At 37.8% G+C, this 18,886-nt stretch overlaps 1 protein-coding gene across 1 annotated transcript in view; it reads left to right on the top strand.

Annotated features, from left to right (window-relative positions):
* Nucleotides 1-852: 852 nt before the first annotated feature.
* LOC139951309 (phospholipid transfer protein C2CD2L-like) overlaps nt 853-18,886 on the top strand; it is a 46,762-nt gene continuing 28,728 nt past the window's right edge. Inside the window, 7 exon segments of the mRNA XM_071950134.1 lie at nt 853-1,507; nt 3,447-3,542; nt 12,814-12,933; nt 13,209-13,220; nt 16,736-16,843; nt 17,276-17,434; nt 18,499-18,531. Coding sequence (XP_071806235.1) covers nt 1,046-1,507; nt 3,447-3,542; nt 12,814-12,933; nt 13,209-13,220; nt 16,736-16,843; nt 17,276-17,434; nt 18,499-18,531 — 990 coding nt within the window. The 5' untranslated portion in view covers nt 853-1,045.

An 18,886-nucleotide genomic window follows, 5' to 3' on the forward strand; every position in this document is an offset into this window, starting at 1 on the left:
ATTCGCTGTTTACACGGATGGATGGTAAATATAGCACCCAGGTCAAAGGTATACTTTGGTAACTGTCAAAGACCAGTATCCTCACTTGGTTATTCCAAATAATAATGCAGTCAATTTGGTCTACATAGCGCCCTCATCTGTCAAAGCCTGATAAATTCTGTATTTCAGAATTTAATAACGTGATTGATTATCAACTTTTTTTAAACCAGAAAGGGACAAACTTCAAATAAATCCTGAGTTTCCGGCATGATTCTACAGATAAATTAACATTTTAATTAATTAAAAATGTCGTAAAACTTTTGAAATAAAAAAGCTCGATCTCACAATGTACTGTACATATGCAGGAAATTTTACATTGTACAGTGCATTACAATACTGTTTTATATTAATTCAAAAAATTGTGAAATAGGTTGGCTTGGATGGCAGGATCATTAAACCCAATCAACATTACGTAAACAAACCGGGCATACATTAATAAAAAATAATAATAAAAAAATATTTAATTGCTCATTAAATACTTAATCATAATGATAATTATCAGAATAATGAATTAAAAAGTATCTATAACAATACCTCACCTATACAAAGAATGGTATGCGATTTTGATATAATCTAATTTGTAATGACTATAGCATTATGAATATTATGACTAATTTAATATTAAACAAAAATGATAATTAATAACAACAAGAGGGTATGACTATTGTCTTAAAAATCCAAGCTAACTCCTTTTAATTATAAAGGCCCTTTAGGTCACTAATAATTTGACCCATTTTGTTTCGCGTGATATTATGCACACGTAAAACCCGGTAGGCAAATTTTATGCATGGAGTTTATGCATGCTACACTACTGGTTGGTTACACATCATTTGAACTCGATGGAATGCCAAACTCGCGACAGCGCTGCCGGTCTTTTGGATTGATAACCTCAAAGAAAATGTCTCTATGACCTCGTGAATGCCTCTGGAAATCTCCCTAGGACATAAACCATCTCGCACTGTGTACAATTTCATGTACTGTACATGGTTTGTTGTTTTGGCCAAATATGTCAACGAGCACAGACAACGACATAGCAAAGCAAGTACTGTCACAATGCAGTGAAGGGGTAAATAAAATGGCCGGTGTGACAGCGTACTTCTTGGCCGCACTGCGGTCCGGAGAAATCGACATTTTAGACATTTTCCTGATCGGATGGGTTGTTCTTGCTGCTGTAGTTGTTGTGACAGTATCTTGGCTCAACCCAGGACAGAAAAACAAGGGCCAGGGAGGCGCTGTTCGGGGCAGAGATGCCAACGACGGGTCAGTGCGAGGAAGTCCGGGGAAAGGTAGCTGGAGCGAGACGTCGTCGGGGCAGACGCCGGGCAATGCAGGCGATGCAGCCGGTGTGGAGACGTGTCGGTGGGTCAACTCGCTGGTCGCATGGATGTATATGCACCAATCACAAGCACCTGGACAGTTATTAACAGCTTGGTTAAAAGCTCTAAATGAACAGACAAGAAAACGAGGGGTAGGTATTGTTTGACAACATCGTGGTTACTTTATGGTATGGTTTATTAAAATAACATGAAATTCATATTCATATCTTTCAGTTTCATTATAATTTATTGACACTTTTTATTTATTAATTATTAGGCCCTATTATTAAATAAGAATAACTTTCCGTATGGCGCCACCACCTTTTCACTCATTTTTACAAAAAGGGATATCTCATTTAGGTAAATTAAATACTATATTATTTCATATCGAATGAAAAAGTGGTGGCGCCATACGGACTTTTCCTTAAATTAATAAAATGATTAATAAACAAAACATTCCTCTTTTTGAAATGGCCGTGGTGAACAGATAGGGATGCCATTTTTTGAGTGAATATTCACAAAATTTAAGTCAATATTCATGTAAATTGTCTGTGCCTTTTTCACAAATATTTACATGAATATTTACATTAATATTGCGAATAAGGACAAAATACACTTCGTGTATGCCTACTGCTTGCTGCTCGGACAATGTGTAATGATTTTGCGCATGTTGACTCTTTTGACCTCTGTGCCCATTTCCAGACAACCCCTATATTGGGGGTTGTTCCCAAGATAGACTTAAACAAATAATATTAAAGGCCTGGGTTATCCGCCAATTGGTTTATCAAAGATTAGTTTATTTCTTATTGCAAAAGCAAGCAGGTAAGAAGGTATGGGAACTACAGTGGTAAGTAATTTACAGTTGTGATTGTAATTTATCCTCGATGCAAATTTAACATAATGTAATTGTATGCACAATGTACGCCCAGTTTGTCGTAACTTTATTCAGTGAACCTTGAACTTTGAACCTTGGATAGCATCCATGACATTTTTTTCATTTCACAAGTCCACTCAGCTTTCCAACACTGAATTAGCAAACTGGACCGCTTGGAGTGAATTGTAATTGGTGCCCAGTTGATTTTAAAATGATTTTTTTTCCAGCTGACCACAGTGTGCTAAGGGAGGACGCTGCAATACAACAAACCATAATGGGATTAATGCTAAGCCTGATGATGATTATTTCTCAAAATATTTGTAGTCATATATTACCAAGTGTGCACACCCATTAGCTTTCTACATAACTATGGAGAAAGCTTTTACACCCTGTAAACAATTGTTTATCCATCGTCCATCTGTTCCATTGTTCCTTTCTGAGCGGAGTCATTTAAAATGACAAATGGTTTCTGTGTCATTCCATTGAGTAATGACGGAAAATTGATTTGCTCCATCATGCAAATGAGCATCTCCTTTGTCATCAATAGTCAGTGCTATTGTAGCACCAAGCTCTTTGGGTAGGCCTATTGTACATTGTAGTGCAATGGAGCTCACCTTGGCATATTGTCTAGTGAAACATATTATGGGCTTGTAAACACCACTCCTCAACTTGCCATGTGGGCTACTAAACAACTGTGCAACCAACAGTACTTGTTTATAAAAAGATAGGCATAATGCTCATGAATATTTCTTAGTTTTCAGATGGGAATAATATGTTTTTTAATGTGTATGTATTTTGTAGTGCATGAAAGCATTTGAACGTAAAACTGGTTGTGATTGCCTTTAAATGCTACTATTAATAATAAACATCGGAAAGGTTTTTAATTTTAACAATAAGTTTAAAATCTTATTATAATGCATTGTAGTTTACTAGCCTGGTATGCTACTTTAAAAGTGTCAGGCCTGTACAATGCACATAAAATTAACCTCGGCCCATTTTCTTTGTCGTTTTTTTTATGTCAAATTTGAACCTATTTTTATATAAATTCAAGGTTTAAGCCAAAATTGTTGCAGGTTTGTTGTATGGTTGATCACACATAACATGAGGTCTGTCTGCAACATTTGGTAAGCTCAACCAATCCTGTTTATAATACTTTTAAGATTTATTTATTTCATTTACTGATTCTGAGAATTGTCTTGACTTCAATGTATCTGCAGAGTTCTGTGCAGGTGACCTTTGACCGACTGAAGGCTGGTAGTCTGCCTCCTAAATTCAGTGCAATTAAAGCCGAGGCAGGACCCAGAGATTTCCTGGTAAGTAATAAGTCATCTACCTCTGTGGTAAAAGTCAACCGTTACTTCCTCCTTGCTTAGTATTCCTTCCTCATACATGTAGATTCCTTCCTCATAGATTCAATGAAATGCTGTAACACTATCATGCAATACATGTAGGTCATAATCCATTTGTGTTTCAGCTGGCAGTCCATTATTAGTGTCCACATGTATCCATTTTCTCTGTATCTGTATCATCTTTGTAAACAAGATGCTAAGCAAAATATTCAAGCAGGCCCCTGTTTTTTCAAGTTCAGTGTCTGAGGTCAGTGAAATAAGGTCATGACCCATTTTTGCATCAAGGTCAAACTTCATATGTTTGGGAGGCTGTGCACACAAGATTGTCATCAGTTGTTGATGGTAGACTTTGTATGATGTACCTCATAGCCTCCTTTGCCCTGGTCTTGGGCTTGGTGCCCCTTCAAAGTTTCCTGTAGAATGTTGAGTTTTCCCAATGGAAGTGCCCTTTGCAAAATGAAAAAGGCCTGTGCCCTCTCACAGATGAAATTCCAGGGGTAGATTTCACAAAGAGTTAGGACTAGTCCTAACTTAAGACTAGTCCTACGAGAAATTGAACACTTAAGGCTAGTCCTAAGTTAGGACGAGTAACTCGTCCTAATAACCCGAGATAGTCTTGACTCTTTGTGAAATCAACCCCAGGTCTGTCAGTGCTTTTTTGAGTGGGCAGACTAAATTTACCATTAAGCCATTTTGATAATGGCTGACACAAGACTAGTAGGCACTACGACACAACAATAGGTTTTGGTAAGTAATGTGTCTGTATCCTAAACATGGCACTCTTGTCCACCCATAGAGAAAGGCTTTTAAAAATCTTTGTAAATTTATGGAGACTCTGAGTTGAGACGAAAGACAGTTCGTTTTGTGAACCCAATTTCGCAGAGTTGCTTTTAATTAAGCAGAAAATTTTGCTTAAAATTGTTTGCTAATAAGCAAAAATAAGCAGGATACCAGTCACAGATTGTACATGTGACATAGCGTTATGGCTGGTTAACCTTCTTCTGGTAGGTACATGTCAGCATAGTTTGGTTGTGCTTAGCTGCTACTTTTTGTGCATTAAGCAGCTCTATGAAATTGGAACCAGCTTTTAACTGTACACTATATCTTTGATGTCCCTAAGTCACAGATGCTTTCATAGAGAGTGAGTTTGCCAAACATACCAGAGAGATGTGTAGACCAATTGCTATGATCCGTCAATCATCATGAGGATTTCATCTCAGACCACTAGGGGGGCCCCATGAACCCATGAAAAACATATTTCTGCTCTGCCTGGGGTGGATGATGGCATAAGAAATGTTTGGGCTGAGAAGTTGCATTCCTGTGCTGGAGGCAGAATGAGCAGTGTTGCCTTTTGGGGAAGGGGTGCATAGTGAATATCTGACGTGTACACTGTATGACACTTCAGGGAACAATTCCATCCAGCAATTTTACAAAGCAAAATTTATAGACTAAACAGATTTTGTGCACACTGAATGCTGATAAAAAAAAGAAGTAATATTAATAAGGGAATTAAGGGGTAGCGACGAGTTCTTCAACTGCCATTTAAAGCCGGCAGGGTTGTTGCGGTGTGATAAAGGCCTGAGCCGAAGGCGAGGGCCTTTTTCGCAAGGCAACGACCCTGCAAGGGTCACTACTCTTTTATTCCCATTCATAAATGCCCTTTTGTTAAAAAAAGTTAAAAAATACAGTTATAGAAACTTTAACAGTTGAAAATTTAACAATTGAAAATTCGAGGTTTGAAATACCAAACTTTGTGAGGAATCTGGTCGATGCACATGGGTTATGTGTACGGGCGCGCGCTTAGATTATGCGCGTGCGCTTAGATTACGCCCTGTTACTATAGCTATGAATTTCATTCTGCGGAAGCCATCTTGATATAAACAGCTCCAGCATGTCATTATCAAAGGTTTAAACACCCCCTTGTGACACGCTCTCCACCAATAAGAATAGAGAAACTGTGTGGGGTATTTATGAATGATGATTTTTGAGTAGCAACTGACATATTTTGTGTAGCATTTTGCTTGTATCTGCTATACAAGGGAAATTGTTTACTGGACTTGAACACACTGGTATTACACATTACCCGTGTTTTGGATGTTAATCATCAAAAGGACTTTTAGCATTATATCTCTCAGAAGGACTTCAATTATCATATCTAGTGCGAGTCTCTTATCGTTTTTCTATGATCAGACCAAATAATAAACATCTTTTGAAAAGGAACATCCAGACCAAAATTTTGGCGCATCTGTTGTGTGCTTCAGGAGAAAATAGTGGAAAAAACACCATGGATGTAAACACATATACTGTAGTGTCCCTAACTAAATTTTGGTCGTAACAGACAGAATCAGCTGAGATGCGCTTTTTGAGGTTTTTAGATACACTTTTCTTGAATATGACTTCAATTAACAGAGTATTCTAAATTTAGAGAGTATTCTAAATGTTTACGAACTTCACAAGCAGCAAGTTTTCACTTTCAACTAAAACAAAAAAAGTTTAAAGGCAGTGGACACTATTGGTAATTGTCAAAGACTAGCCTTCACAGTTGGTAAAATAACAAACCTGTGAAAATTTGAGCTCAATCAGTCAGCAAAGTTGCGAGGTATTAATGAAAGAAAAAAACACCCTTGTCGCACCATGGTCACATGAAGTTGTGTGCTTTCAGATGATTTAATTCGAGACCTCCAATTCTAAATCTGAGGTCTCGAAATCAAATTTGTGGAAAATTACTTCTTTCTCGAAAACTATGTCACTTCAGAGGGAGCCGTTTCTCACGATGTTTTATACTATCAACCTCTCCCCATTACTCACAATCGAGAAAGGTTTTATGATAATAATTATTTTGAGTAATTACCAATAGTGTCCACTGCCTTTAATAAAAATTTATCCTGTGCTTTATCTTTAATTTTAAGTTTTATACAATTCCTCATTGGCTGGACACAGTCTCTGTTTTCAAGACTAAATGTTGGTTAAATAACTGGCACATCTCCTAGGGACTTTCCACTGTTAGTGTTAAATGATAATTCAGCTATTCTGAACAGAGTCATCCCTTGACAGTCAGCTGTTGTAAATTCTGTAATTTCCTTCCAACTCTACGACTCAGCTGCCCAATTCAATCAGCATTGTGTCACACAAGGGAGCTGTGTGTCACATGACACATTGCTCTGTGCGGAGTCTTCGGGGAAAGGAGGGTAATTAAAGGATTGGAGGAGAGGGGTTGGGTTGAGGTATATAGATTTTAGGAAGTTATGGAAAGAATGTATATATTAGTATTATCTCATCTACATTGGCAAAGAAAAAAAGGCCTTTTTTCTCATTTCATTTCTGGTCTTGTGAAAAAGAAACTCAGGCCTGATACTTCACGGAGGCAACGGAGGCGATTGTCTCCGTTGCCCCTTGCCATTGCCTTGGTGCCTTTGAAATGCTCCAGTAGAAATTTACATTTTCCTCATAGGGTGCCCTTTGTCAAAGAGAAAATGCCTTGGTGCCCTTGCCCTCTCAAAAACGAAGCATACAGCCCTGAAAACTGGTATGATAGTCAAACTTTTGATCTTCATATTACAAGCCTTTCAGTCTTATGGCTTTCCTTACATTTATTACAAGCTTTCATTGTTTAGAATGTAAAGAGCTTGACATTTCCCCTGGATGCAGGCCTGATGCTAGACTTGTGGACAAGTCGTTAAATGTCTGTCGCCCGGCGACAGCGTTCCGACTCTTTCCGCAGTATTCTTGCGAGACTGCTGGCCCTGCAAGACTACTATTCTCACGACTACGGTCAGGGAGTAGAAGTCGGGCAACCAGCAGTTCACGCGAGAGGAGTGATCTTGCGAGAGCACCGCCACAAACCAACTTTCTCACCGCGTGGGACCAATAGCGACGTTTCCACAAGTCTAGCTTGATGCTTGAGTTTTAATTGTTGGCCAGAAAACGGTCGGTTCCTATCGTCTTCATTTTTTTATCAAAACATCTCACATCATAGACGTATTTTAAAAATCAATTTTAAATGTTGACTTTGAATCTGATAAATATATTTCATTTCTGTGGAGTATCATAAGACAATGAGAAAAATCTTCTCTTAGCACATGGTCAAAAAACACGTAAAAAAAAAAAAAACAGATTAATTGTGACAATATGAAGATTCTCATAAAACATGTTGTCTTGTGACAAATTTTCTGGTACAGTAAACATTTTGAGCTGCATCCCTTCATAGTTTTGTCTCCACATTCAAGCCCTAGTATTTTATGTCCAGAACATGTAGATAAAGAGCGTCAATTTATAATTTGCTTTCTTCTAATGATCACCCAGTCAAACTTAACCTGCTGTGAATGTCTACCACAGACAACCCATTGATTGGACCATCCTGTCCATGCCACGATGCGTTGCATGAATCCTTACCACACTTCTCCTAGGTAACACATCCCGGCACTTAGCATTTTTCATTGCTGTTTCCATGGTAACGTCTTAAATTCATGCACTGGAGGCACAATAGTGGAGCGGCCTGTATTGTCTCACAGTCTGCAAGGGCTTTAGTAATTACGTTGGGTTGAGATGGTAAATAAATGGATGGATTATTATTTATTTGAGCGTGTGTAGGTCGGTAGGTATAGACAATAGCCATGTGTGGCTCTGCCCACACTAATGGGTACAATAATGTGGTATACTAGGAAACATTGTTATGTGTATAAGATAATTATAATAATTGTAAGTAAAGATTAATTTGTTTTTTAACCTTCAATAGATATGTGTTCAAAAAAAGCACTGTGCACTCAGTACTTTCCTGAGTTCTGTAAAAAACATCCATGAGGCATATTACTTGGGTGGGATCCGAACCTACTCTGTCTTAAGAATGCCATTATTTAAACATACTTACTAAAGCTATGATCCTAGTTTCAGACTTGTTTGTCAGCAATGACTCTCGCCCATGATTGATATTGAAAGCAGATGATATTGAAAGCAGATTCAGCCCCAGGAATGATTATAAAACTGCTGTGTTTCTTGGCAGGTTTTTTTTCTGAACAGCAAAACATAAATTTGATGACAGCCTGATGATGTGGTTGTTTATAAACGGCGTCACAAATGCTAAAAACAAAATGCAAGCTTTGCACATTTTTTGTGTGATACTTACAATTGTAGGTGTCCACTATGCTATTCCAATAAGGAAAGTTGACTGTTTGCACATATTACACAGACTGCAAATAATAATTATTTAGGTTACGAGACATTCGGCCTCTATGCACAGCACAACAAAGAAAGCAATTGACATACTAGCTTATTTTGAAGCAATTTGTTACAATCAAGTGTTTTTTTTTTTTTCTTTTTTTTAAATAAAAGCCCCTTGAAAATCAGTGTGTACTGGTAAGTCAGTCTATAATGAAGGCCCAATGAAGTAAAAGGTATTTTGAACAGAGATTTTTGTGGAAACGGCAGTTTTTGGCCTTGGTGCCCCTTCAAAAGTTTCTCAAAGACTTTTAAGGTTTCCAATGGAATTTCTCTTTGAAAAACGTAAATGACATTGCCGTCTCAAAGATGAAATGTCAGTCCTATGCAGCCAGCCCCAGTTAACAGCAACTCAAGTGGTTCAATATTTGACTTTTAAATTGTCATTACATCTCTTTGACAATTGATGTGTTCATTAAGTGGTCTGCCAGTCCTTCATTTACCAACCTGTCTATCAACAGTCACCTCGTTATGGGTTTGTGCTCAACCAACAAGTGCACCAGGCTGTGCACTGGAGCTGTGTACTAGCCTTTTGTCAAGGCCTTGGTGGTTATGAGAGCCTTGATCCCAAGTGACTTGAATGGGAGACCAGGCACACCAGTGGCGAACCATTTGACTTGTGCGCGTGGTCTCCTGTTCCATTCGCTGTTTACGCTATGAAGGCCTTGACAAAAAGCTAGGGCTGTGCAGGTTGATAAAATCCACAGTCAATCACTTTAACGTCCACTTAAGATGCACAGCAACAATCCACATAGTGACAACTTGTTTACATACATTTTTGCAGTAATGGGATTTTAATTGTGTCTGACTTGTTGTTAGAGTTTCAAGTTATTCAATATTGATTGTGATTGGTCAAAGCATCAATGGGGCGGAGCTAAGATCAGTCTGATAAACATCATTGCAAGCAATGCAAGGCGAGTTTTAGCGATTAAAATTTGTGATGTCCGCACATTGTTAGAGAACCAAAATAATTCATTCACTTACTGTGCAATTTACTAAACTGGCTATTTTGATAACTGTTAACAGTGTTTTATTTAATGTCATTATGTTTGTTTTGTTCTCTCATTTTCTCAAACATAGCGCTGTGATCCAGTGGTATTAATATTTCATTCTAATTTAATTTATTTTACATTTTAATATGTTCCTTTCCTCACTTCTCGTATATTTTACCCTTGGTATTTGGTCTTTCTGCTCTTGGTTTTGACTACTGTTTGGTGAAGGGTCATTTATTTAAAGGCATTTTTTATTTCCAATTTCCCAGGCCAAGGTTGAGGGTTTGTTACATTTTATCCTCTCACAATTTCTAATCACTTATTTATTTTACCTTTCCGGACGTATTTGGATTAACTGAAATGTGTTCGCTTGTGATCCATGTATTGGCCCCTTCATTTTAAATTTGAAGTCTACATTTTCAGTGTTTCTGCTTTATCTTGCATTTTTAATCTTTTTGTAAAGCAGCCCAAGGGGGTAGTAAATTGTGCAATTAATTGCTTGCAAGACTACTAAGTGGCCTAGATTTGTCTCATGTCACTAATGTCAGCTGGTTTTATTATTCCACCCTTGTCATGCTTGTCTCTTGGCATTTACACCATTTTATTATACACTAAAGTTTAATGGAGACTAATCAGAACTGTTCTGGTCAATGTACCCAATGCAACACAAGAAGCGAGTACAAGATTTGGGTTTTGACTGCAAAGTCTAATAAAACTAAAATGCAGTAATTTTTTACTAACTGGAGCATTTGGCAGGGTACTGAGTTACATGTAACCTGTATATTCACTGCTGACAAAATGCTGAAAACGTACAAATATTCCATCTTAATTAAAGACAGTGGACACTATTGGTAATTTTCAAAGACCAGTCTTTTCACTTGATGTACGTATCTCAACATGCATAAAATAACAAACATGTGAAAATTTGAGCTCAATCGGTCATCAAAGTTGCGAGATAATAATGAAAGAAAAAAAACACCATGGTCACACGAAGTTGTGTGCTTTCCAATGCTTGATTTCAAGACCTCAAGTTCTAAATCTGAGGTCTCGAAATCAAATTTGTGGAAAACTACTTCTTTCTCGAAAACTACGTTACTTCAGAGGGTGCCGTTTCTCACAATGTTTTATACTATCAACCTCTCCCCATTACTCATTACCAAGTAAGTTGTTATGCTAGAAATTATTTGTTTGATAATTATTAAGTTTGATATATTTTCTCTGCTTCTCTGCACCTTGAACAGAAATTTTTGTTTGATAATTATTAAGTTTGATATATTTTCTCTGCTTCTATACATGAATCTTAAGATTGGTTTGGCGCATAAGCCTACACAATACACAACACAATGGCAATACTAACATCTCAGAGATGAATCTCAGTGCTTTGTGAAATTGAGCCATGGCCCAATAAAAGTTCCTGGGTCTATTCGAGATTAATGTCATGAGCTGTACTCTGATACCATACCCTATAAATATAAATATAGATGCTCATTAGCATCCTGGCATCCATCACAGTGCGAGTATTACTGTCTATCAATGATGCCATTAAGGCATCCCTAAGATAAAATCTTTATACCTCAGAACGACCCTTACCCTTTCCATCCACGTTTCCAGAAGGACCTTGAATCATGTCTGAGGCAGGAGAAGATGCTTGCTCCCCGGCTCGTAACATCTTGTGTAATATGATCCCATACACTAGATAGCTAAGGCCATGGGTAGAAACGCACAGCTGTCTTAAAGACGCCGAGTAGTCGTCCTCAGATACTCTTCATGTGTGAATTAAACATAAAGATATATTTTTATTGACTACATGCCTTCATGTACACTGTATGTACTCCATGCCTGTATGCTTCGTTTTTGAAAGGGCAAGAGCACAAAGGCATATTCTCCTTGTTAAAGGGCATATGAGGAAATTCTAACTGGAGCATTTAAAGGCACCAAGGCAATGAACAGGGGGCATTGAGGCAATTGCCTTTGATTGCCTCTGGGAAGTATTAGGCCCGGTACTCTTTAAGGCAGTGGACACTATTGGTAATTACTCAAAATGATTATTATCATAAAACCTTTCTCGATTTCGAGTAATGGGGAGAGGTTGATAGTGTAAAACATTGTGAGAAACGGCTCCCTCTGAAGTGACGTAGTTTTCGAGAAAGAAGTAATTTTCCACAAATTTGATTTTGAGACCTCAGATTTAGAATTTGAGGTCTCGAAATCAATCATCTGAAAGCACATAACTTCAGGTGACCATGGTGTGACTCGCAACTTCGATGACCGATTTAGCTCAAATTTTCACAGTTTTGTTATTTTATGCTTATGTTGAGACTGTCAAGACTAGTCTTTGACAATAAATAATAGGGGATGCTCAGGGATCGATCTCGTTTGCAGAAATTTTCGGATAGGAAAGTATTCCGAGATTGAGCTTGTGTTACGTTCACACTAATTGCCTTCTTCTGAATAATCTTACAGTCTGGTGTTGTGTTTCTAGCTTGCTAATATCTTGTCTTACTTTGTGGATGACATTTTACTAGGTGTCAATATTGAAGGTCATCATTTACACTTGATTGGAATTGACACCTTGATTAGAATCCTAGATGTACAACATGTCTGGATGGTCAGTCAACTACAGTATCATCAACCTACATGTTTAATAAACATTCTGTACTTCATTGCAAATATCGGTGCAATAACATTGATTAACAAGAAAAAAATGAATGGCCTGATGTTTCAACCCTAGCAGAGTCTTTCTCATAGGGTATCTTGAGTAATAATAACAAACTACATGTACAAGAGTTGGACAACAGCATGGGGGTATGTTTATGCGGCTGTAACCAACAACTGTTTCGGTCAATGGCCAGTGATTAACAAAATATTGTACGCACTTTATTCGGGAGGTTGTTGGTTCAAATCCCGCTCTTGTCACTTTTTTCTTTGTTCAACCTCAAATGGAATCCAGAATTGTCAGTTAGACGAATTATCAGAAACAGCTTCAAATAATAATTTCTTTTTTCTTGTTTCTGTTTATCTTTGAACAGACAGTGGCGTGCCAGGTAGAGGCAGCAGGAGTTTCCTTTGTCATCTTTGCTACTCAGCAAACAGCGAGTAGTGTCAAACTCTCAACGTGTGATGTTTCCATTGAAAATCTCATTGGAAAGGTGGGTACTCACTGGGTTTAAAATAAATGTGTGTGTGGACTCGGGAACAGGCCAATTTATGTTTTTTTTATAGAATAAAAGTCGCTCAAATTACTGTTTAAAACTTTTCATTCTTATTTTGGTTCGGTGTGCCTGTAAAATTTGCCCTGAGTTTGTTTGATTGTTGAATGTACAAGATTGCCCTGTCTATCCACTGTACTAGTGTTACTTCATACAAAGGAAATTCTAGAGGGAATGACATGAAATTTATCTTTTTCTTCTTTATTTGCTGGCAGCTTAAACTGCAGGTATAGTATTCTAATAGTTAGTCATCTATGCGTAAACCAGCATCCCAGTGTACATGTACATGTATGTGTGATGTAGATTTTGTATCTGTTGTTCGATGATTTAACGTGGCCCAACGGATACATTTATTTCAACTATCTACACAAGTAGTTATTCTTTATGAATTTGACCGTTTTATATTTTTGGTGTTACTTTCCAATTTTCGCTGTTTAGTTCCCCTTTCTCCATGCATGCCCCATTTTATTTTTTTATTTTGATTGTGTATTTGTTCATTTAACTATTTTGTTTATTTACCTACTGATTTTGTCTTTGATTTTTTAAATTGCTTTTTTACATTCATTTGTTTGTTTCATTTTAATTTGCCTATTTCTGCTTTTTTTGTTGAAGTGTGGAATATTGTTTTTAAAAGTAAAGTGAAATTAGATATGCAATCAAATAGTAAAAACTAATAATTAATTGATATTGTTATTTTGGGGTGAATTGCTCACACAGCAGCAAGAAACAGATTGCTTTGCATTTCGTTTGAGTCATTGGATTGTTGATTCAGGACTATTAAACAAATAATATAAAGGACTAGTAATGAGTAATATTTGGAGGTTACCAGGCCTTTGGGCTACCAGTGATAATTGGCAGACCGAGGCGGAGTTATCAAGCGCACTGTGCTCAAGCTCTGGTAATTATGACCAGAACAGTATGGGTTTGAGTAGCGGTATTGACACTTATGTCTTTAAGCAAGGCACCGGACTATTATTGCCGGTATTGGAATGTATCAGTAGGACTCAGTGTGTTGTAGGTCTATAGTGCACGTAAAATAACCTACACTGTAGTGCACTTATCGTTAAGAGAAGGGGTTCGCCTTGGTGTTTTTTTTGTCATGGTTAGCTGCAGATTGCACCACAGCACCTTGTGAACCATTTCATGGTGCTTTATAAATAACTGTGTCTTATATTGCGAACACAGCTCCACATACGCTGTAGACAACTAAATAAACATTGAGAGCTCTGAGATGCCTGAGGTTGCGATAAAGCGCTTTATAAGTACTGCGTATTATTATTATAACAGAGTCTTTCTCCAAGGCTAGGTAGCCTCAATTATTATTCAGATTAATAGTATAGATCAATTTCAAGCTCTGTGCGTCATCCATGGACATTTGAAGGAGCCTTTGGAACTCACAAAAATTGCCCCAAACTCACTTTGGTGTGTTCTTGTGTAATAGGACCCTGACTATACTGTACGTACAGACGTAAGGTGTTTATAATGCATCCACAAGTCACAAGGGGGGGCTTGAGTCTGCTTCAAGATCAATACTGTATCTATTATGGGTTCTTTGCTCTTGTTACTTAAAGGAACATTACAGAATTGATTTTGCTCACAATACAGTTGCTGGCAGTGTTTAAAGCACTTTATATAATCCACCATGTACATAAACTGATAAACCTGTAGAAGTTTGAGATTGATCGGCTATCTGGGTCACAAGAAAATAGTGAAAAACAGATTACTGCATGACATCGATGCAAAAAAGAAGAAGAATAAAACGCTTACTGAGCGATAAACAGATCAGTGAATGGATAAGCCAATTTATAATAAATGTTTTAATCGTGATAGATATTTAAAGGGTCTATGTAACTTTTGTAGGACAAAAAACACAATGTCCACAGATTTACACTAAACTTACACAGTTTGAAGATAATGATAGTAGAAAGCTTCCCTGAAAATATTACGTGCTGAGGTGCTGCAGTTTTGGGGAAATTAGTAAAACAATGTCATGAAAATAATTTTCGTCTCATGAGACAACTTTTTTTTTTTAAATCATTTACAAACGTATTTTCATGACATTGTTTTACTCATTTCTCAAAAACTACAGCACCTCAGTAAGTAATATTTGAAGGAAAGCTCTCCACTATCATTATCTTTGAACTGAGTAATTTTAATGTAAATCTATGGACATTTTGAAAAGTACCCCAATCCTTTAACATTTATTGAATGTAAACATTGCCCCTGCACTTTCTGTGTAATATATGCATTCATTGTTGGACAGTTTTATAATCTCAACTTCTCCGGTATGTGGCTTATGTGTACTGTTGGCATGCATTATGAGGTCTGTGGCTGATTCTGTGCTAATGTTGGTGTTAGAAATTTAATTTGTCCCCTCTTTTCATTTTATGTAAATATTTGTCTAGGGTTTCGTCTCATTTTTTAGCAATTGCTCCAACAAATTTGATATTTCTGTGGCAGAAGTGTAATTTACAACAGACATGGTGCATTATAAATGTGAGCTAATATTATTTGTAGCGTCAGGCTATATTCAATATTTGTTTGCATTATTACCATGGGTCCTTTCGGTTGGTAAGTTGTTTTGCACTTCTGTTTTCCCTTTTAATATTATCAATGTACTGTACACTATCTATGAGATAGGCTACATTATAAATAAACTGTTGGCTTTCAAAATGAAAGCGATGACTGTCGCAGTCTAAATGTATCCTCTCATTGAGACTAGCTACATATGCAATCAATAACGGCACTCATTACTGCACCTGTCTCTTCACTATGGTTTTCAATTAGGGATCATCTGCATCTAGATATCTACAGCCATGGTCCGGAGTATTGTTGTGGTAGGGAGTATTATTAGTGCTAAGTGAGAAACATTACATGTGCAGCATTATGCATGGGGGGGGGGGGGGGTAATCGAAGCTGCCACACGCTGCCACATGCTGGCACTCGTTGACTCGATGAAACTATACGACCCAATGTGTGAATAGACAATCATAATGTTATGAACAAGTTCTGCAGTTACACATAAAATGCAGACCTGGGCTTATCTCAGTAAGCATTTTAGGAAAGTCACACAAACACAGGTTAAGGTTACCGACCAAATTCACAATTACCATTTTTAATTTGAAACAAACATCTTAAAGCCTCAGCCCCCATCATTTACATCTTAAAGCCTCAGCCCCCATCATCAGCGAATGCGATCCTGTCATTGCTCACACCTTACTCTATGCTCACACTCAAGCAGGAGATTAAGAGTCACACATCCATCACTTTGAAACTGTTCGTTGTTGACAAGTCAGAAGGACTAACAATCGATGATGTCGCTTAAAGCCATTATACACTTTCGGTAAACAGTATTGTCCAAGTCCCACACTTCGTGTATCACAACTTATATATAAAATAACAATCCTGTGGAAATTTAGGCTCAATCGGACATCGGAGTCGGGAGAAAATAACGGGAAAACCCACTCCTGTTTTCGCGCGTTTCGCCGTGTCATGACATGTGTTTATAACAACTCCGTAATTCTCGTTAGCGAGAATTTATATTGTTTTACCGTTTTCTCAAAAAGTAAAGCATTTCATGGACTAATATTTCAAGAGAAGTCTTTCACCATTACCTTCTGTAAACCCTGTAAATTATTTGTAAATCTGTGAATTTTTTTTTTTTTTCTGTACCGAAAGGGTCCATAGCTTTAAGTCAGAAGGACTAACCATTGTTTATGTCGCTTGATTTCCTGTTCTACAGGTGCAGTGCAAAGTGCAATGTCTGTCGGATGAACTACTCCAGGTTAATGCAGCGTTTGATAGTAAACCTGATCTGTCTCTTACCGTTAGGCCTCAGACATCTAGTAAGGTAAGTAATACACTACAGTTTAGTCTGGCACCTTGTTTTAGAGAGAAAGTGTAAACTGCCTTTTATGTTACCATCTAGGCCCAATTGCATGGCTCTGCCTACTGCCGAATTCTGCGCTTACGATCACCTGATTCTGCTTACTGTTCAAGTGCAGAATTTTTGCTCTAGCTGTGTAAGCACAGATTGCCTAGTAATGTGGAGTCACATGATGGGCACAAGCAAAAATTCCCTGCTTACCCCGTGAAATACGCTTGACGTAAAAGCGCAGAATTCCCTGCTTCTGTAAGGGCTGATTCTTTGCTTACGGTAAGCTGAGCCATGAAATGAGACACAGGCTTAAGCATCTAAATAAGGTAGTTGATACGCCCTACGAAGTTGAGCCTTTGTTCCAGGCGAGCCCCAGACTAACAACTGACGTTTCTCATCTTATAGAATGACCCTGTTGACCTCATGCTGGTGGAGGAGATTGTCCGAGGTGCCATCATGGGGGCAATGACCTCAGTTGACCTCTCCACTAAGACGGTACCTAGGGAGGTACTGACCCCAACCTCAGCGCAGTTCACCATGTCACAACGGACGGCATTCCAACCAGTATGTATTGGCACTGAAAGACTTTATTTGTTTACAAACAACTAAAACCGGACACTGAGGTCAGATTCAGTTTTGTGATCCACTCATTTTCAAATACATGAAGTCCTTATGAAAATGGAAAAACAAATACCGTTCTCTAACCTCAGTTAAAATGGTGAAAAAACGAAGGTGTTAGATAACCTGTAAGTTCATTGTTTGTCAAAATTCAAAAACATTGGATGATGTCACATTTCAATGGTCTACATTTTCCTTTCAAAGAAGTTTCAGTTTATTCATGAATTTTGATTCAATCAAAACAGCATTGAATTCGCCTTGGTCTTGGCCTAGGTGCTTCTTCAAAAGTTCCCATCGATTTTTAGATTTTACAATTGAAGTGCCCTTTCCAAAATTGAGAATGGCCTTGCCCTCTCAAAGATGAAATTGTAGGCCTGCGTTGAAGCACCGATGACCTGATATTTGACCGAGGGCATTTCTTGCTCCTGGTCAATGCCTTGTGGTGCCCATTAAAGTGGTAATTTTGTAGACAAGTTTCAGTTTTCAGAAAAGTGTGGCCCATGACTAAAGAAAAACAGCCCTTGGTCCTTAACCTTTCCCAAGAACAAAGTATCAGGCCATGGCTCGATTTCACAAGGCACTAAGATTCATCTTTGAGTTGCCATTATTAGCGTAGTGATCACACATTGCTTAGCAATTAAGATCAATTCAAAGTTAAGACCAATCTTCGATCTTTGTAAAACAGACCCTTGGAACCTTCTTCAAACCCTGGCTTGGGCTCCAGCTATGACTTCAGGCTCTGTCTGCTGATGTTCTAACCACCGCTATAAAAATACACGCTGCTCTAAAAATCTATAGGCCTGAAGGCTGGTTCATACTCGCTGCGTTTCCATTGCGAACGCTGGGTCCGGAGGCTAAGCCGGAGACGGAGTCCAAAGAGCCCAAGCCAAGGTTTGAGAAAGCCCCTGGATACAGCAGAAAGTTTGATTTGTCTTGTCTGGTACCCTATGTGTTCTAACAGTGTGTTTGGTGTTTCTTGCTTTATTATTGCTACTGACTAATGTGTGCAGTCTAGCTCTTATAGTGGACGATGTCCAATCAGGGTACGTATGCAGATAATGAACATTCGATTACATGCTACCATGGTAACAGCAAACAGGCAAGCTGACTCACTCTTGGTCAGTTTAACCATTAACGTCAGGTACTAAAAGACATGGTAACGCTTCAGTTGGAGACCTTTTGTTTATTATTTATTTATTTGTTTAGTAGACAATCTCCACAAAGTTCTTTAAAATACAACACGTGGACAAAAAACAGTAAATTAAAAAAGAAAGCATAAAAGACAGTGTAATCTGAGGAATTGTCGAGGATAACACAACTAAAAATAGAAAAAGCTTGATTCAATTCTGTTTCTCTATAAAAATATAATAAATTAAAATGATACAGTTTAATTTGATG

Source organism: Asterias amurensis, chromosome 19 (genome assembly GCF_032118995.1).
Source record: "Asterias amurensis chromosome 19, ASM3211899v1".
Taxonomy (NCBI): Eukaryota; Metazoa; Echinodermata; class Asteroidea; order Forcipulatida; family Asteriidae; genus Asterias; species Asterias amurensis.